This window comes from Eumetopias jubatus, unplaced genomic scaffold, assembly GCF_037043125.1.
Source record: "Eumetopias jubatus isolate StellerSeaLion01/CBP00866 unplaced genomic scaffold, mEumJub1_p1.0 scaffold_16, whole genome shotgun sequence".
In the NCBI taxonomy this organism is placed as follows: domain Eukaryota; kingdom Metazoa; phylum Chordata; class Mammalia; order Carnivora; family Otariidae; genus Eumetopias; species Eumetopias jubatus.
Genome location: NW_028274822.1, coordinates 61811103 through 61827222, shown reverse-complemented (window position 1 = coordinate 61827222; position 16120 = coordinate 61811103). Strand labels below are relative to the sequence as shown.

Below are 16120 nucleotides of genomic sequence, written 5' to 3'. Positions count from 1 at the left end.
TGCCCTTGCACAGCCACAGATCAGCGTCTCCCAGTGTTTTGTGAGAAGCGGTGTTCCATCGGGGTTCCACGGTGTCCATGGCTGGGAACTTCAGAGACGATGCTCCCAGCAACCTGGGATGGCGGTCCTTCGCTCTCCTCTCTGTCGCCCCTGCCCGGGGAGGGGGTTGCAGGGGAGATGCAGGGAACAGACTACTCAGTGGACGACACAGGGGATGGAGTCTCTAAAAGGCAGCTAGTTGAGACTAGCCGGGGAAAAGTCTGTTCACCCTGCAGCCGTGCCCCTTTGGAGCCTGACCAGGTGCTGCTGAGTCCTTCCCTCTCTTAAGAGGGAGCACTGGTGAGCAGAGCCCACGCTGGCTGCGGAGGGCCCAGGGAGGGAGACCAGACATTTCCATTCGGACTGGAAACGCTACAGAAAAAATGACAAATGTTCTTGTACCATCTTTTGGCCTCCCACTGAATGACAAGTCTCTCATAATAAAATGTTTTTGGTAACGGACTTAATCTTTACCTCATTTAATAACTTGATAAGAATGACTGAAATGCCCCACTTAAGAGCAAGTTGCTGTAAGGAGAAACTGAAAGAAGAAATTGATATCAAGAAAGAGGAGGAGAGACAGAAATGCAGGAGTGGAGCCTGAAAACCCCACTGCAGGGCACCTGGCTGGTGCTGGGGATGGGGGAGGGTGTGAGTAAGGGGGCCAGGCCGCTGGCACCGGCCCTCAGCACCCGTGGGTTAGCGGGAGCAGGGACACATTCGCGTGGGGGAGCCTGTCATCACCACTCGGTCACTGGCCGTCCCTAGCCCATTCCTCAGTGCTCCCGCTCTCCACCCTAAGACCCTGGGCCTACGTCCTGCGCCCCCACTGAGGGTCGGGGCACAGAGGGCCAGGCCGAGAGCTCCGGTGGAACTCCAGTGTCTTCCCCCGTGTGTCTGATGGGTTCTCCTTAGCACATCGAATTTCTTTGTACAGTAAAAACCTATATAGTTAAAAAAAAAAAGAGTAACTTCCGATACACTGTGTGCTGTGATATACTGTGGGACCCATTGCTGCCCACGGCGTTTAGGCTCTTTTGAAGAATGGCTCTGCTGCTTTTTCCTTTTTTTTTTTTTTTTTTTCCCATTTTGGCTTGAGTAACAGGATTTTTGAAACCCATCATCTATTTTCCTAAGTGAACATTCAGCTACACTTGATTTGAATCAGGGACTATTTGCACTTAGGTGTTTTAGGCGAAGGCAGAGGCTGAGGCAGAAACAAAAGCCCTCCCTTAGGCCGCGGCAGGAAGCATGTCTCTCTGGGTCCACTTTGGTGGCTCGCTGACACCAGATCACCCCTCTCCCTCCATCCACTGGTGACCGCAGAACTCCTGCACCTGTACCCGTGTGAGACCATTGACCCTGACCCCCCACACCCTGTTACGAGCTGATTATTGTACCCAAGCCCAAATGGGAGAGGTTCCTTCTGAGAACATGCCATTAGATCCGAAGGGAGAAGTGGATCTGAATATTAAATAAACATTCTCCATTAGGCACAGTGGAGTGTGTCCGACCAATTGCCTCTCTGGCTGCTTTTTAGTTCTATGCAGCGCTCAAAAATGGTTGATGCTCAGTATGCTGCTACATTAAAAAATCATTCTACAGTAAAGTGCCAGTTAAAAGAACTTCAGAGATAAAGAATTATGTAACTGTCCCTTATTGGCCCAGGAAGGAAAGCAATTCAGTAGATGGCTCTCCCCGTCCACCCCCACCCCCCCAACCCCCCCACGGCATCTGATCGGCTTTCTTTAGCACTTTGAATTTCTCTGTACAACAAAAACCTGTAATAACCAAAGAAAGAGGACACTCCCTCGTGTTCCAAGAAGGTCACATAAGTCAGTCACAGCGTATCTGAACTGGACTTTGAAATCTGCAGCAGATGCAGTTTTAATGCAACTATGAAAAACATGCTGTTATTTGCTTTTCGTTTGTTCTGAGAGGAACCTTAAGGTTCTGTATTCCAAAAAAACGCTCCAAATGGAAAAAAAACAAACAACCCTTAACTTTATAAGCAGAAATACATTCAGCATGTGTATCTTCACTCTTGAGTGAGAAAGCTGTCCGGAAGTGGGACTTGGGTGACCTCCCCCTGGGAGCTCCTTTGTGCTGCCTTGTCCCCCTGTCCTCCGTTCCACGTGGGTGCTGGACTGGGCTTGTCTCCTGCACGAGGCCCTGAGTTCCTGAGGATGACCTCGTATGCTGACCCCAGGCAGAACCTGGCACGGAGCTGGTGTCATTGACTGTGATTGAATTAGCAAATGAATAGCCCACGACAGAGCACTGATGTCCTTTTGAATGGTTGATCTGCAACTTACACTCTGGGACAAGCTGGCTTTGGTCTTGTCTTAGGTTTCCTTCTGGGGTGGGTGGTGGTGGTGGTGGTGGTGTGGGCTTATGGTTTGTCTACATTGGCTTCTGAGGCTGACCAGCCCTTGGGGGCTCAGGTAGGGTGAGGCCCGAGCACTCCTGGGGATCAGCACTCCCCTTCTCATTCTGTCTTGCTCCATCCTGTGGGCCCTAATCTGCTTTCTGAGTCTTGCTCTGCTCATTCTGAATGGTGACTTTTGTGTCTACAGATTTCGGTAGCTGGCCTACCTCTGATTAATTATCTTTCCCCTAAAGAAGAAATACAATCTGGGTCTAAGTTCATCTGATGATTCTGACTCGACCTGATGCCTCTTACTGAGAAGCCACTTGTGGGGAAAGAAGAATCAGAAATTCAGGGCCTGGCCTTCCAGCTGGTATCATGCATGGAGATGCAAAATTGTACTCTCTTGATTCTCCTAAAAGCTCCTGCAAAACAAGGTCGCTTCTCTGCTGTTAAATTAAAGGTTCCACACTGTGGCTTGGCATTTATTCTTATAATTATGTTCTTTCAAACTATAAAACAACAGTTCATTAGAATTATACCATCAAAAATTCCTTACCCACTATGGTGCAGAGAAGAGTTGCTGATGCCTGGATCCTGGGTAAGCTACTCCCTTCACCCCCACATGTCTTAAAACCACTTTCATCAAAACTTAAAAAAAATCTGATGCTGTCCTTATAACGGTAGTAAATAAACACAGTGTCCTTTGCTTTAATGTGGACAGGTTTTGAGGGTCAAATGACAGCTCCTGAATTTCACGATGAATATATTCCTTTAAAAAAAAAAGAGATAAACTTTTAACTGTTTTCTTCATGCCTCTTCACAGTCAGTCTCCCATGATGGCTTAATTCATAAAAGGCAGCTTCTAGTATTGATCTCTGAAGCACTTTGATGGTTGGAGATAAAAGGAGTGATCTCCTTCCCATTCCACACTGCTATATCCTGCCACTCAAGCTTTCTTCATGTTCTTAAACCGTCAGTCCTATTTGGTCAGCACCCCAGGTCTCTGCGACATCCTGGGAGCCCTGAGCACTTCTGGGTTCTTTCTGTGGCTCTATGATGAATAGGCAAACCAGGCTGCCAGGTGTGAACTCCAGGCAGGTTTCAGGATGCCTCTGCAGGGTGTATGTATCCAGGATCTAGAGTAGCATTGTGCATTTATGTGCAAACGCCAACATTCCCCTAAGCAATTAAGCTCCTACCTTCCTTGTGTTTTCCTGCGAATAACAGGAGATTATTGCCATTCTCGGAGCAGAGAAGAGACTATCATATTGTTAGACTTCTATGTGAACCCTGATAACTGTATTATTAACCCATGCCGTGGCCATTCACTGTAGCACGTGCACACTCACACTGCGGTTTCTTTTGTAGGCTTCTGGCCTTTTCCTTTGACCATGCTGTGGATTTCTCCTGGGCCGAGACTATGTCCTCTACCCCTTGGAATCTCTGTATTACCCAGAAAAGCGCTGGCCATATAGTAGGCTCTCAAAGAAATGTTTGTGGTTGGTGAGCAGTAGAAGTGATTCAATGAATAAAGCGAGCTTCTCCCTTGTAGCTCAGGGTGTGGATGGAATTGCTCCTTGTTTTCCTCTTATGCCAACAGCCTCTTCCTGAGTTTTTCCTGGGAGAGTCCTGGGTCGTGTTTCACTTCCTGGGAAAGAAAACTCGCTTTTCAGCTGCAGAAAAAATAAACCGAATCAATGCCAATCCAAGGCATAGATAGGGATGCAGGCCTTCCCTGGGTCTCTTCTGTTAGGATTAAAGAGGAGTTGACCTGGTGGGATGTTTTCACACTTCCTTATGCTCCATCAGTCATCAGCCATACCCATGGCTCACAGTTGCCTTCTGATGGCTTGCGTCTTCTCTGCTCTGAGAATGGCAAGTGAAGGGTGGAAGGGGGGCGGGGAGAAGTAACATCCTGTCTCTCTTCCGTGGCATCAGGTATGACCCCTTTGGACAGCAGCAGTGTAATGATGCGGTGGCTGCTTCTGACCAAGACACAGAGATCAGGCAGCCCTACAGAACAAATGGCGGGGCAGCCTGGAGGGACAGGGCACTGCGTGCTGCTCCCCAGCGTGGGGAGGGGCTGGGTGGCCGTGTGAGTCTAAAATCCTTCTTGGGAGTGGAAAATTTACCCCCTGGTACTGCAGATGGAAATGTATTCAAGTGGTGCTTTTTAATTCATAAACCATAGCTTTCAATAATGGGACATGATCTTTCCTGCTTTGGTCAACGTTTTGGACTTTTTATTTATTTATTTATTATTATTATTATTATTTTAAAAGATTTTATTTATTTGACAGAGAGAGACACAGCGAGAGAGGGAACACAAGCAGGGGGAGTGGGAGAGGGAGAAGCAGGCTTCCTGCTGAGCAGGGAGCCGGATGCGGGGCTCAATGCCAGGACCCTGGGACCATGACTTGAGCCGAAGGCAGATGCTTAACGATTGAGCCACCCAGACACCCCCATTTTGTACTTTTTAAGAGGAGGGTGTGATGCTCATGGCCCTGAGCTTGTCCTCTTGGGCTCCTAATTCAGGGATAAGAATCTTTCTCTTTTTTTTTTTAATTTTTTTTTTAGATTTTATTTATTTATTTGACGGAGAGAGACACAGCAAGAGAGGGAACACAAGCAGGGGGGAGTGGGAAAGGGAGAAGCAGGCTTCCCACGGAGCAGGGAGCCTGATGCGGGGCTCGATCCCAGGACCCTGGAATCATGACCTGAGCCGAAGGCAGACGCTTAACTGACTGAGCCACCCAGGCGCCCCTCTTTCTCTTTTTCTATTAAGGGAATTTAAAAAATTAATTAATTAATTAATTATTTTTAAAGATTTTATTTATTTATTTGTCAGAGAGAGCGAGCACACAGCAGGGGTAAAGGGCAGAGGGAGAAGCAGGTTCCCCACTGAGCGGGGAGCCCGATGCTGGACTCGATCCCAGGACCCTGGGATCATGACCCGAGCCGAATGCAGACGCTTAACCAGCTGAGCCACCCAGGCGTCCCAAGATTTAATTTTTTAGAACAGTTTTAGATTCACAGCAAAGGTGATTGGAGAGTACAGAGATTTCTCATCTACCCCCCACCTCCTGCAGCCTACCGCTCTACCAACATCCCGCACTCTATACCCACAGAGCCATATGTTTTTTACAGTTGATGACCCAACACTGCTGCATCTTTATCTCCCGAAGTCCGTAGTTTATATTAGGGCTGACCCCCAGTGTTGTATAGTCCGTGGGTTTGGACAAATGGATAAGGATGTGTATCTGCCATTACAGTATCATACAGAGTACTTTTACTGCCTTAAAATTCCTCTGTGCTCTGCCTCTTCTTCTTTAGTAAGTGAATTTTAAAACACTAGGGGGCAGTTTTCACTGGATCCCTAAACACAATTAGAATCACTGCTTCAGCTGATGGTCTGATTCTCCTCTCTTTTTCGGTTAAAGAGTTTGTTTTGGTCTGAAACCAACTAGACAAAATAGCTAAGTATTAATAAATTTAGACATGAAGTAAATTATTCTGGGTGCTGTGGGGTAAGGAATGATCACTCAGGGTTCTTTGTTTATTCTGATTGCTTTTTTTTTAAAGATCTTATTTATTTATTTGACAGAGAGAGGCACAGCGAAAGAGGGAACACAAGCAGGGGGAGTGGAAGAGGGAGAAGCAGGCTTCCCGCCGAGCAGGGAGCCCGATGTGGGGCTCGATCCCAATGACCTGAGCCGAAGGCAGACGCTTAACGACTGAGCCACCCAGGCGCCCCTATTCCGATTGCTTTATTTATGTCGTGGGGTTTTGACAGTCTCCTCCTTATCTTTCAAGGTCATGAGTGGATTTTAGGTCTTAGTAGATTTGTCTTACCTTTGAAAATGCTTATGCTTGGAGACTTTTCATAGACTGAATTAGCTGGAGAATTTGCTAGACCTCTTGGTCTCAACTCAACTGAACAATCTACTTGCTGCTGAAGAATTTCAGTCTAAACTGCAAATGTGTCTGACAGTATCAAGAGTACAGTTATGGGTGGTAGAGGGAGGGAGGCTGGCTCATGTACCTGAGTGCCACACGGCAGTCTCATGGCCAGTGCCAAGCCAGCCAGGAACCCTTGTGAATGGAAAGATCTGATAATTCCTCTCCTGTCTTCTTTCTCTTCACCTGCAGGAGGCAACCACCTGTACACTTTCTGCGGTTTCATTTGGATCCTTCCAAACTGCTTCCTTAAGGCCCACTTTGAAAGGTGTGGTCACCGCTGTTTTGCCCGCCCCCCGCAAGGGGCTCTGTAACAGCCCCACCATTCCCAAGTCCCGTGGTCTTCAGCCTCCCATACCACCTTTGCATAAATGGGCAAACACAGTGGATTCCTTTTCAGGCCTTATCCTCGAACTTCCTGCTGAAACTCCTAGCTACTCCCTTCTTCCTGAAACTCCTTCTTTCTCGGCTTCGCCCAGCGGTCTTTGTTCTTCTTTATACCTTTCCTTCTGCAACACTCTTCTGAAAGGTGGGAGCTCTGTGGTCTTCTGTCTTGGGCCCTCTTCTCTTCCTGCTGCGCACATTCTCCCGGGGTGGCCACCCGTCGCCGGTGGGTTAGTCCTGCGTGTCTATCTCCAGCTCAGTAGGCCCCCGGGGGTTCCAGGCCCTCAGTAAATGCCCATGTGCTTCCCCAACGATGCCCACTGGCTTGTCATGGTGGCTCTCCTTCAACACCTCCAAAGTGGAGCTCATGGTTCTCCTTCCACCCCACCTGCCTCTTCCTCTTAAATCCTTTATGGTGGGGCATGTCATTGCCATTTTGCCTAAGAGGGAAAACTAAGAGTTCACGGAGACCCCTCTTCCACTCCTCCTTTCCGCCATCTCCTCGGTCACCAGATTCAGTGGATTCCATTTTGCCTCCGTCCTGATCCTTCCTGGTCCTTCTTCTTTGTCATTACTACATCGGCCTGCGTTCACCTCTTCACATCTTGAGACTGGACCGTGGTGAGTGTCTCCAACTGGCCATGTGGCAGTTCGGTGGATTGAGGCCAGACCGCCTGGGTTTGAGTCCTGGCTCCATCCCAGAGAGGCTGGGTGAGCCTGGAATGTGGTTACCCGTTTTAGGTTGTGTGATCTCATGTGGCCGTTTAGCTTACAACGTTGAGTGTGGGTAGCATGGAGAGAAGTGGTTCAGCTGAATACAGAATTCAGAGACTGTGCCAATTTATGGAATGTTTATCATGTGCTAAGCTCCATGCCAAGTAAGTTTATATACAACTTTTTCAATTAATTTCACTGCATCCTCTCAGTTACCATGTGGCATCAGGATTATTATTGATAGGGAAACTGAAGCCCTAAGCTCAGGTCACAAAGCTGGTAACTGGGTATGCTGGAATTTCAGACAAAGTCTGACTCCAGTGCCTTGTTCTTAACCACCCTGCATCTCTTCATGGCTCAGAAGTATATCCCCAAGTTTTGAGAGTATTCATAAAAAATAGTTATATATTCCACAGACACCCTTAACCACAGTAGATGACATTCAGTTTGAGTCCTTTTCAGGGCCAGTACTAATCATCCGTATGAACACGAAGTTGTTATGGACTGAACTGTGTCCCCTCAAAAGTCATATGTTGAAGCCATGATCCCCAGGGTGACTGTTTGGAGATAGGGTCTTTAAGAGGTAATTAAGGTTAAATGAGGCCATAAAGGTGGAGCCTTAGTCCAATAGGGTTGGTGTCCTGGTAAGAAGAGGAAGGGAGACCACGCCCTCTCCTGCTATGAGGACCCACAAGAAGCTGGCCATCTGCAAAGCCAGCAAGAGAGCCTCCAACCGACACCGAACCCTGCAGGACCCCGATCCTGGCCTTCCCAGCCTCTGTGAAGTGTGAGGAAATAAATTTCTGTGGTATTATCACAGCCAGAGCTGACTAAGACCCAAGTCAAGAGAACAGCTTTGACCGAGTGCTCTGACCTTCCGGTGTTCGGACAGGTCAAAGGACAGCTTGAATTCTGGGGATGGAATCTGGCTTCACATAAACAAATGGGCCGCATCACGCCTATACAATTGTAGTTAATAGATTATACAATAAAATGACACAGCAGTTGTGACTAAAATGCCACAATTGCGCGGCATCCCCTTCCAAGTATGTAAGGAAGTGTAACGCTTTTGTGCCTTTGGGAAAGTGAAGGCATAGCTGGGGTATCTGGGATTTCCACTGACTTAAAAGCCACGGTGCTACAGGAGCCTGGGCCAAGAGGAGGGCAGCGACTCGCTGGGGATGTGCCCCGGGTGTCCTCTCAGCTTGAGTGTACCAGACAACTCACAAACTGTCCTCTTGGCCACTGTATGCTTTACCACGGATTAAGAAAAAACAATGGCATTTATTTGAAAAAACAAGTGATCAAAACCCCACAGCAAAGAATATTCCATGCGTTTGTCACTGCACTAAGCACTTCCTCTTGTAGCAACTGCGGACACAGACTGAGGTCATTCTGGTTTCTACTAATGGCCAAATGCAGAGGAAAAGCAGTGCATTCCCAAAGAGATTGCTTCCCTCTAGAGAGACGTTTTCCTGGCAGGGAAACAGCAATCACACACACAAAAATAACAGGAAATAGTTGAATAAAGTAAAAAACATAAATCCTACCCACAATGGAGAATTTTAAAATTGAATAATAATCTGGAAAAAGAATAGTAGCAAATGAACAGTTGGGTGGTACCTGACGGCTCTTCCCCAATAGGAACGTGGTGAACAGGGAATTCACATCATAGTCAACAAAAGAGGTGGAAGGAAAAAATCAAGGACATCCGCTATATTACAAGTCCGGGAGCTCAGTGGTAGACAGATTCACTCAAAGAATGGTGAATGCAGCTTTGCTTGCTATAGGTGTTTGGATGGATGAAATATTTTGATCCTACACCCAGTTTTGTCGACTGTACTTTTACTGGGTGTAAACCCCAGGCTGCTGCACCTGACGCCCAGAGGTCTGTGTTGCTTGGGATAGAGATCAGAGGTAAGACCTGGTGGCCTGTGGACTGCATCAGGCACATAGAGTGTGTTTTATTAATTTGAGCCAACGCTTAAAAATAAGTAGATGTCAGATGAAAATGGGCATTTCCATCCTGTTATGGAAATTCAGAAGACCTGGCGACACTGGGCTTGCATTCTCACAGGGCAACAATGCGTTGAAGCTAGGACACATTTAGACAGGGCATGTGCTCTCCCTCTGAAACCTCCTTCTGAATTGTGCCCCGCTGCTCCCCATTCGTAAGTTGAAACCCTAACCCCCAAAGTGACTGTATTTGGAGACAGGGCCTTTAAGGGGGCTGTTAAGGTTAAATGAGGTCATAAGGCTGGGTTCCTAATCTGATTTTTCCCTCCTCCCTTGTGCACAGGCGTACAGAGGAAAGGCCGTGTGAGGACACGGCAAGAAGGCGGTCATCTGCGGGCCAGGAAAGGAGGTCTAAGGGAAACCAATTCTGCTGGACCTCAAACTTGAACTGCCAGCCTCCAGAACCATGAGAAAAAAATGGCTGTTCTTCCCCCTGCTCGGTCTGTGGCACCTTGTGATGGCAGTTCAAGCCCACTAATATACAGCTCAGGCTCTGGAGAAGAGAGTTCTCTGAGAATTCTTTCCTGTGGCCTACCCTACACACTTGTCATCTGACCACTTCTCTGAGACCATTCCCTCCCCATTCCTACTACACAGTTCTAGTTCTGACTCCAGATTCTAGTTCTGAATCTGCGGCCTTTTAACTGGAACTTCCATCTTATCTGCACCCCACCTCTGTTCCCCCTTAAAACCCAGCCACCCCATGACTGAAAGAATGCTCCATCTAAAAGTTAAAACAGAACCACATCAGTCTTGCTGTCAGGCCGTCATGGCCACAGTGGCTCCCAGACTCTTGTGTTCCTAGCACCATGTGGGGTACTAAGTCCTGTGCAGGAAACAAAACTCAGGTCATCGGGATGGACCCATGGGGGTGTTGGCATGCATCAAAGCACCCATGAAGCGTGTGGGCTGTAACAAAGTGCCAAACAAGAGGTGCAAATAGAATTCAATATGGACACGAGGGAGTTACACATTTATTCCCATGGGAGGCCTGGGCATGTCTCCTGGAGGAGATATCATCATGGAAGATGGGACAACCTTGGACTAGTGGGCATGGAGTATGGAAGGGCCCTAAAGTGCATGCATCCTTCCTGAGCGTATGAGTTCTCCAATGCACATTCTAGAATAAGTAAGTGAATGGGGTCAGTGAGCAAGATAAATGCCTATTCAATATAATGGCAGCAGAAGCAAACATTTGAGGACATGAATGGTCAGTAAATCGTGGTTTTGATTCAAAGATTTCCAGCTAAATCCACTTTCAATCCTAACAAAACCAAGAACCGTTCTCAGTTTAATTCAAATCTATACAAAATCCGATAAACAATGTTACCCTGACACAACAGCATGTACTTTCATGTTGACATCATCAGGTGAAAGATGCAATATACTTTACTCCCAAAGATCTGAGTCAATGTCATGTCCAATATGACGTTAATATACAAGCTATATTAGGCTATAAGATAATGTCTTTAAAAAGGGTAGTCGTTCAACATATGTACCAGAAGTTGGCTCTTGGAGGGCACCATTCCCTTCTTTAGATATTATCTCTCAGTTCCTTTTCAAAGAATCATAAGCTTATTAATTTTTACATATATCAAGCAGGTTCTGCTTCAGGCATCCTTTGATTTTAAAAAAATTCTGTTCAACTGCACAATCACATTAAAACGTTACATCGCTACAACTCTAGACCTTATTTATTTTATTCTTCTTTTATTTCTTGAGGCCACAATCCTCTCCTTTTTGAGTTATTTTAATCTGAGGCACTTAAAATTTCTGGCTTGAGTAATTTCAAATTAGTTTCTTTCCAGAAAAATAAGTGGGTAGGAGCATACTTTGAGCACTTGCATTTCTGAAGATCTTAGACACAAGTAATGGTTTAATGAGGTATGAAATTCTAAGATTACAATTCTGTATTTTCAGACCTCTAGAAACATTGCTCTGTCATGGTGTAGAAATTAGTACTGTAGACGAAAACTGTTTCTGATCTCGTCCTCTTTTCTTTTCAGGTAAACTGCTTGCTTATTTTTTTTCTTCTTTGTTTCTCCCCCCAAATTTCCCTTTATCTTAGAATTCAGCAGCTAGTTGTGTTGTTTTAATTATTCATTCTTGCAGTAAGTGAGCTCTTTCAAACTGAAGACTTATTTGGTTATCTAAATGTTAAATAAAAGCCACCTTCATTTATAACCAGGTATCTTACTCAAGTCATGGAATGGGTTCCTTTCCTATGCATAGCAGAGCACAGAGGTAAACAGTTATTTTTCTTAATATCTCACAAAATTTGGGTCAAAGCCCACATATTAAATGTTTGTTGTTTTTGTTGTTTGCCTTAAAATTTAAAAGGCAACAAGCAGCATCAGGAATTCATGATTTTTTAGAATTCTACAGTAGAGTGCACAGAAAATGCTTTCTGGGTGCTAACTTGGAGAAGCGCTGCTAATGCTTGCTACAGCTAAAGCTCTGAGAAAAATCCTAGCAAACCATGTAGTAGTTTGTTCCCTTTGAAACGCTGGTGACTTGGTGCCCACTTTCTTGCAGGCCATTAGCACCATGCGCAGCTCCTGGGGAGCCTGCCACGCTATTCTGCTTCTGGTTCTGAAAGAGAAGCAAACGTTCTGGGAGCACTGGGGTTGAAATTACTCAATGAAATAGAAGTGCTACATCCTCAGCTGTTGAAGTCACTTCTCCAAAGGGAACAAGCCACACCTACCGACAACTCTGCCCTAATTCTGTGATTCGAAGGAAAGCTTTGCGGTCACGCTAAAAGATCTTACAGTCTCCTGCCATTTGTGTTCCTAAAACAAAGTGCAGAATGACTACACCGTTGCAGGAAATGAGATGCTCGCGTTAGCCATCCCTGTGGACTGCAGACTGGGGAAGTAATCGAGGGGGGGGGAAATTACCAGAGAAGCTCATTAATTAGTAATAAATGGGCAATTGGCCAAAATCACAAGGTGTGGAAAGTAGCAAAATCACCCGGTAATGTGTTCTCGGCCAAATCACGAAAGTAAATATTGTCCGTGTACAAATCAACGTAGCGACGATTTTAGCCTGCCCCACCTCCCCGCACACTTCTGCGACCGTAGCCCACCCGGTGTGGAACCAGAGGGGCCCTGCGCCCGGGGCGGGGCGCGCGCCGACGGCACCTACCCAGCAGCAAGAGCCGGTGCGTCTGCTGCAGGTCGCGCTTCTGCTCGCGGAGCATGCGGTCGATGCTCCTGCTGACCTTCCTCGCCTCGCGCTCGGCCTCGCGCTCCGCCTCGCGCTCCTCCGCTCGCAGCTGCTCCGGACCCCGCCGCCGCTCCTTCTTCGGGGCGGCTTTGGGCCGCGTGCACGCCGGGCTCCCGCCGGCGCCCCGAGGGAGAGGGGTCGGGGCCGCGTCTCCCCCCACCGCCGCCGGGGCTCGGGCGGGGGTCGGGCCCGGGGTCGGGCCCGGGGCCGGGCCGGGCCACGCGTCCTCCGCAGGGTCTTCCGAGGCGGCGCGGGAGACGTCCTCCGGATCCCCGAAGAGCAGCGGCCGCAGACTGTAGCACAGACCCATGTGGACGCGGGGATGCGGGGGGGGGGGGGGGGGGCGCGGGGCTCAGGCCGGGGCCCCGGCGGAGGGGCGGGAGGGGACTGCACCCGGACCCGGCGCGGCGCTACTGCCCACAGGCTGCGGGCTGGGGGTGCGGCGGGCCCGGGCCGGGGGCCACGGCCCCTCACTGTCCCGGAGGGCCATTTTGCATTTTCCGCTGGGTGCAGGGGGTGGCGGCCGCCTGGGCTGGAGATCACCTGATAACGCGGCGAGCGGGCCGCACCGACGGGCCTCCGCGAGCCCAGCCCCCGTTACCGTAAAAACCGCCGCCGGGACCGGCCCCCCGTTACCGTAAATACCGCCGCCAGGGCCGGCACTCGTTACCGTAAATACTGAAGCCGTGGTGATTCCATCGTAAATACCACCGCCGTCTCCACTCTGGTTACGGTAAATATAGCCGCCTGGCCCGGCCCCCAAGACCGTAGGCACCGCCTCGCGTTCGAGTCTTCCATACAGTAAATACGGTTGCCCAAGCCCGGCGTGCAGCTGGGGACAGTGCCGCAGTGGCGGTGGTGGTGCCGTCACCACCCAGAGCTGCCATTGCAGCACTTAAAAAACCACCGTGGCTTCGATCTGGGACAGTGGTAAATAAGAGCGGGAAGCCTGACAAAGGGATAGAGATACCAGCTTTCAGATCTTGAATTGCCGGATGTATTACCTGCAGAGATCACCGCACCTTGCCTCTCCTTTTTCACTTACATCTTACGCACAACCAGACACATCTGCACGCTTTTGATCCTTACCTTATTTCTATTATGCCTTTGATCTTGACAAAAATCTCCAAATCAGGAGGTCCATGACATCATTTTTAACAACCACACTATTTAAAACATTGAAAAGGAGAACATGTAATTGTCATATACTATTTTTATCTGTTAAAACGAATATATGAAATTGCACTCTGTATCCTATTTTTTATTTTTTTTAAAGATTTTATTTATTTATTAGAAAGAGAGAATGAGAGATAGAAAGCACAAGAGGGAGGAGGGTCAGAGGGAGAGGCTGACGCCCCGCCGAGCAGGAAGCCCGATGTGGGACTCGATCCTAGGACTCCAGGATCATGACCCAAGCCGAAGGCAGTCGCTTAACCAACTGAGCTACCCAGGCACCCTGTATCCTATTTTTTAATCCACAGTATAAGGTCAGAGAGGAGCAGAGGCGTATTCAGACCGGGTGCCCTTTCTCCACGCCTCCTAGGGATACAACCCCACCGGAGTTGTATCCACTGTCTCTATTATTTCCCACTTAATATCCATCATCTTATAGAACAACTGTTGAAAATTTCGATAGTTTTTAAGAACTCTGCTGTAACACGTGTTCCTTAATTTCTACTAAATGACATGAAATATTATAACTGATATCTAATGTAAATCCCATTAATAGTGGCAGATTGGTCTGTTTAATGCAACGCCCTGCTAACAAGGTTACACTGTACCAATTGGCACTTGGTGTAAATATTACATTTGATTAAATATATTATTTGTTTTGAAAAAGAACTTTTTATTACTTTTATGTACAAAAAATTCAACAATGTCCGCTCATTCCAGTTTTATGGCCAGTTCTTTAGCCTTTGCCTTTTCCAGCTTGGCAGTGCTAGCTGCTGACTTTGGACCCAGGACGTTGCCTCCCCAGTGATGGTGGATCTCATCCTATCTGTCATTGTAATTGGTTCTGATGGCTTCCACCAGCTTAGCCAGAGCTCCTTTGTCTTCCTGTGCGAAGGCCACAGTGGTGCAGGTCTTCCTGTGGACCAGACACCCCAGCCTGGCCTTCCCCTTGACAATGAGTAGGGAACCCCCATCTTAGGACACAGGGCAGGCAGAAAGACAGCCAGCTCAATGGGATCCACATCATGTGCCATCACTATGAGCTGAGCCTTCCTGTTTTCTGCCCAGGTGGTGACATATTAACCCCTGCTTGAGGGACAGGCAGCCTCTTAGTGGGGACATCCCCTTTGCCAGCAGCTTTCTTCTCAGCCCAGGCCAACAGTCTCTGCTTCGTCTCTGGTCTGTATCTGTGGGTGAGCATTAGCAGTTGCCGTTTGGTGGTCTAAGGCCTGGGTGAGCTGGCTAATCGCAAGAGGCACTTTGAGACGTTCATAGAGAGTAGCCCTTTGCCGCTGCGGCAGATGTAGCGGGGCGATTTGACAAAGCAGGGGAGGTCCCTTTTGGACTGGGTCTCCTGTCCAATGCCAAAATTCTTGGGTCTTTTCTCAAATAGTGGATTGACCAGCTTCTTGGTCCCCTGTTTCTTCACAACAGCAGGAGCCGGGGCCCCCTTCTGCCCCTTCACCTTCTTTCCTTTTGGCATCTTGGATGGCTGGAGGGGAGGCTGCATTTTGATTACATTTTTAAAGAAGGAAATTGGAGAGCTAGATTCACATTTATTTTAGGGCCCTGTTAATAACAAAAGTATACACTATGTAATGTTCGGATTATCCCCCAAATTTGCCAAAATTAGCTACCTTTTAGGTTTTTGAAGAGTAGAAGAAAGGAGGACTATAGAAAATCTAACTTGAGAAAACAGAAAAAACTATGAAGTATCAGTGTGATTTTCACTGTTCATTCACCCGCCCATCCTCCATGTATCCATTCACTTATTTAGTATTTATCAAGCACCAACAATATGCTAGGCATTCTGGTTGGTATCAGGTGAAGCAAAATACATGGGTCCTTGTGGTGTTTAAACACTAATGAGGTAGAAATATGTTCAATCATATACATACAAGTTAATAAATTTATGATATATTTCAAATTATGCAAATGTTGTGAAGGGAAGGAAGAGGGTTCTCCAAGAAATAATACGGGAAGGCCCAATTTAAATTGGGAAGGGAGGCAAAGAAAAAGAAAACACCGATTCAAAGGGATACATGCACCCCTATGTTTATAGCAGTATTTTTTACAATAGCCAAGACATGGAAGCAACCAAGTGTCCATCCATAGAAGAATGGATAAAGAAGCTGTAATATATATTATATATATAATATATATAATACAGTTATAAAATTATATTACTAATATATATTACATATATATTATATATAGTATTATATATACACATATACA

At 47.4% G+C, this 16120-nt stretch overlaps 1 protein-coding gene and 1 pseudogene across 1 annotated transcript in view; both read right to left on the bottom strand.

Moving 5' to 3' along the window:
• GNAL (G protein subunit alpha L) overlaps window positions 1–13019 on the bottom strand; it is a 139872-nt gene extending 126853 nt beyond the window's left edge. The window contains exon 1 of the mRNA XM_028089343.1: window positions 12629–13019. Within this exon, the coding sequence (XP_027945144.1) occupies window positions 12629–13019 (391 nt within the window). The remainder of the gene's footprint in view (window positions 1–12628) is intronic.
• A 1574-nt stretch (window positions 13020–14593) lies between these two features.
• LOC114198090 (large ribosomal subunit protein eL8 pseudogene) lies at window positions 14594–15365 on the bottom strand (annotated as a pseudogene).
• Window positions 15366–16120: the final 755 nt, after the last annotated feature.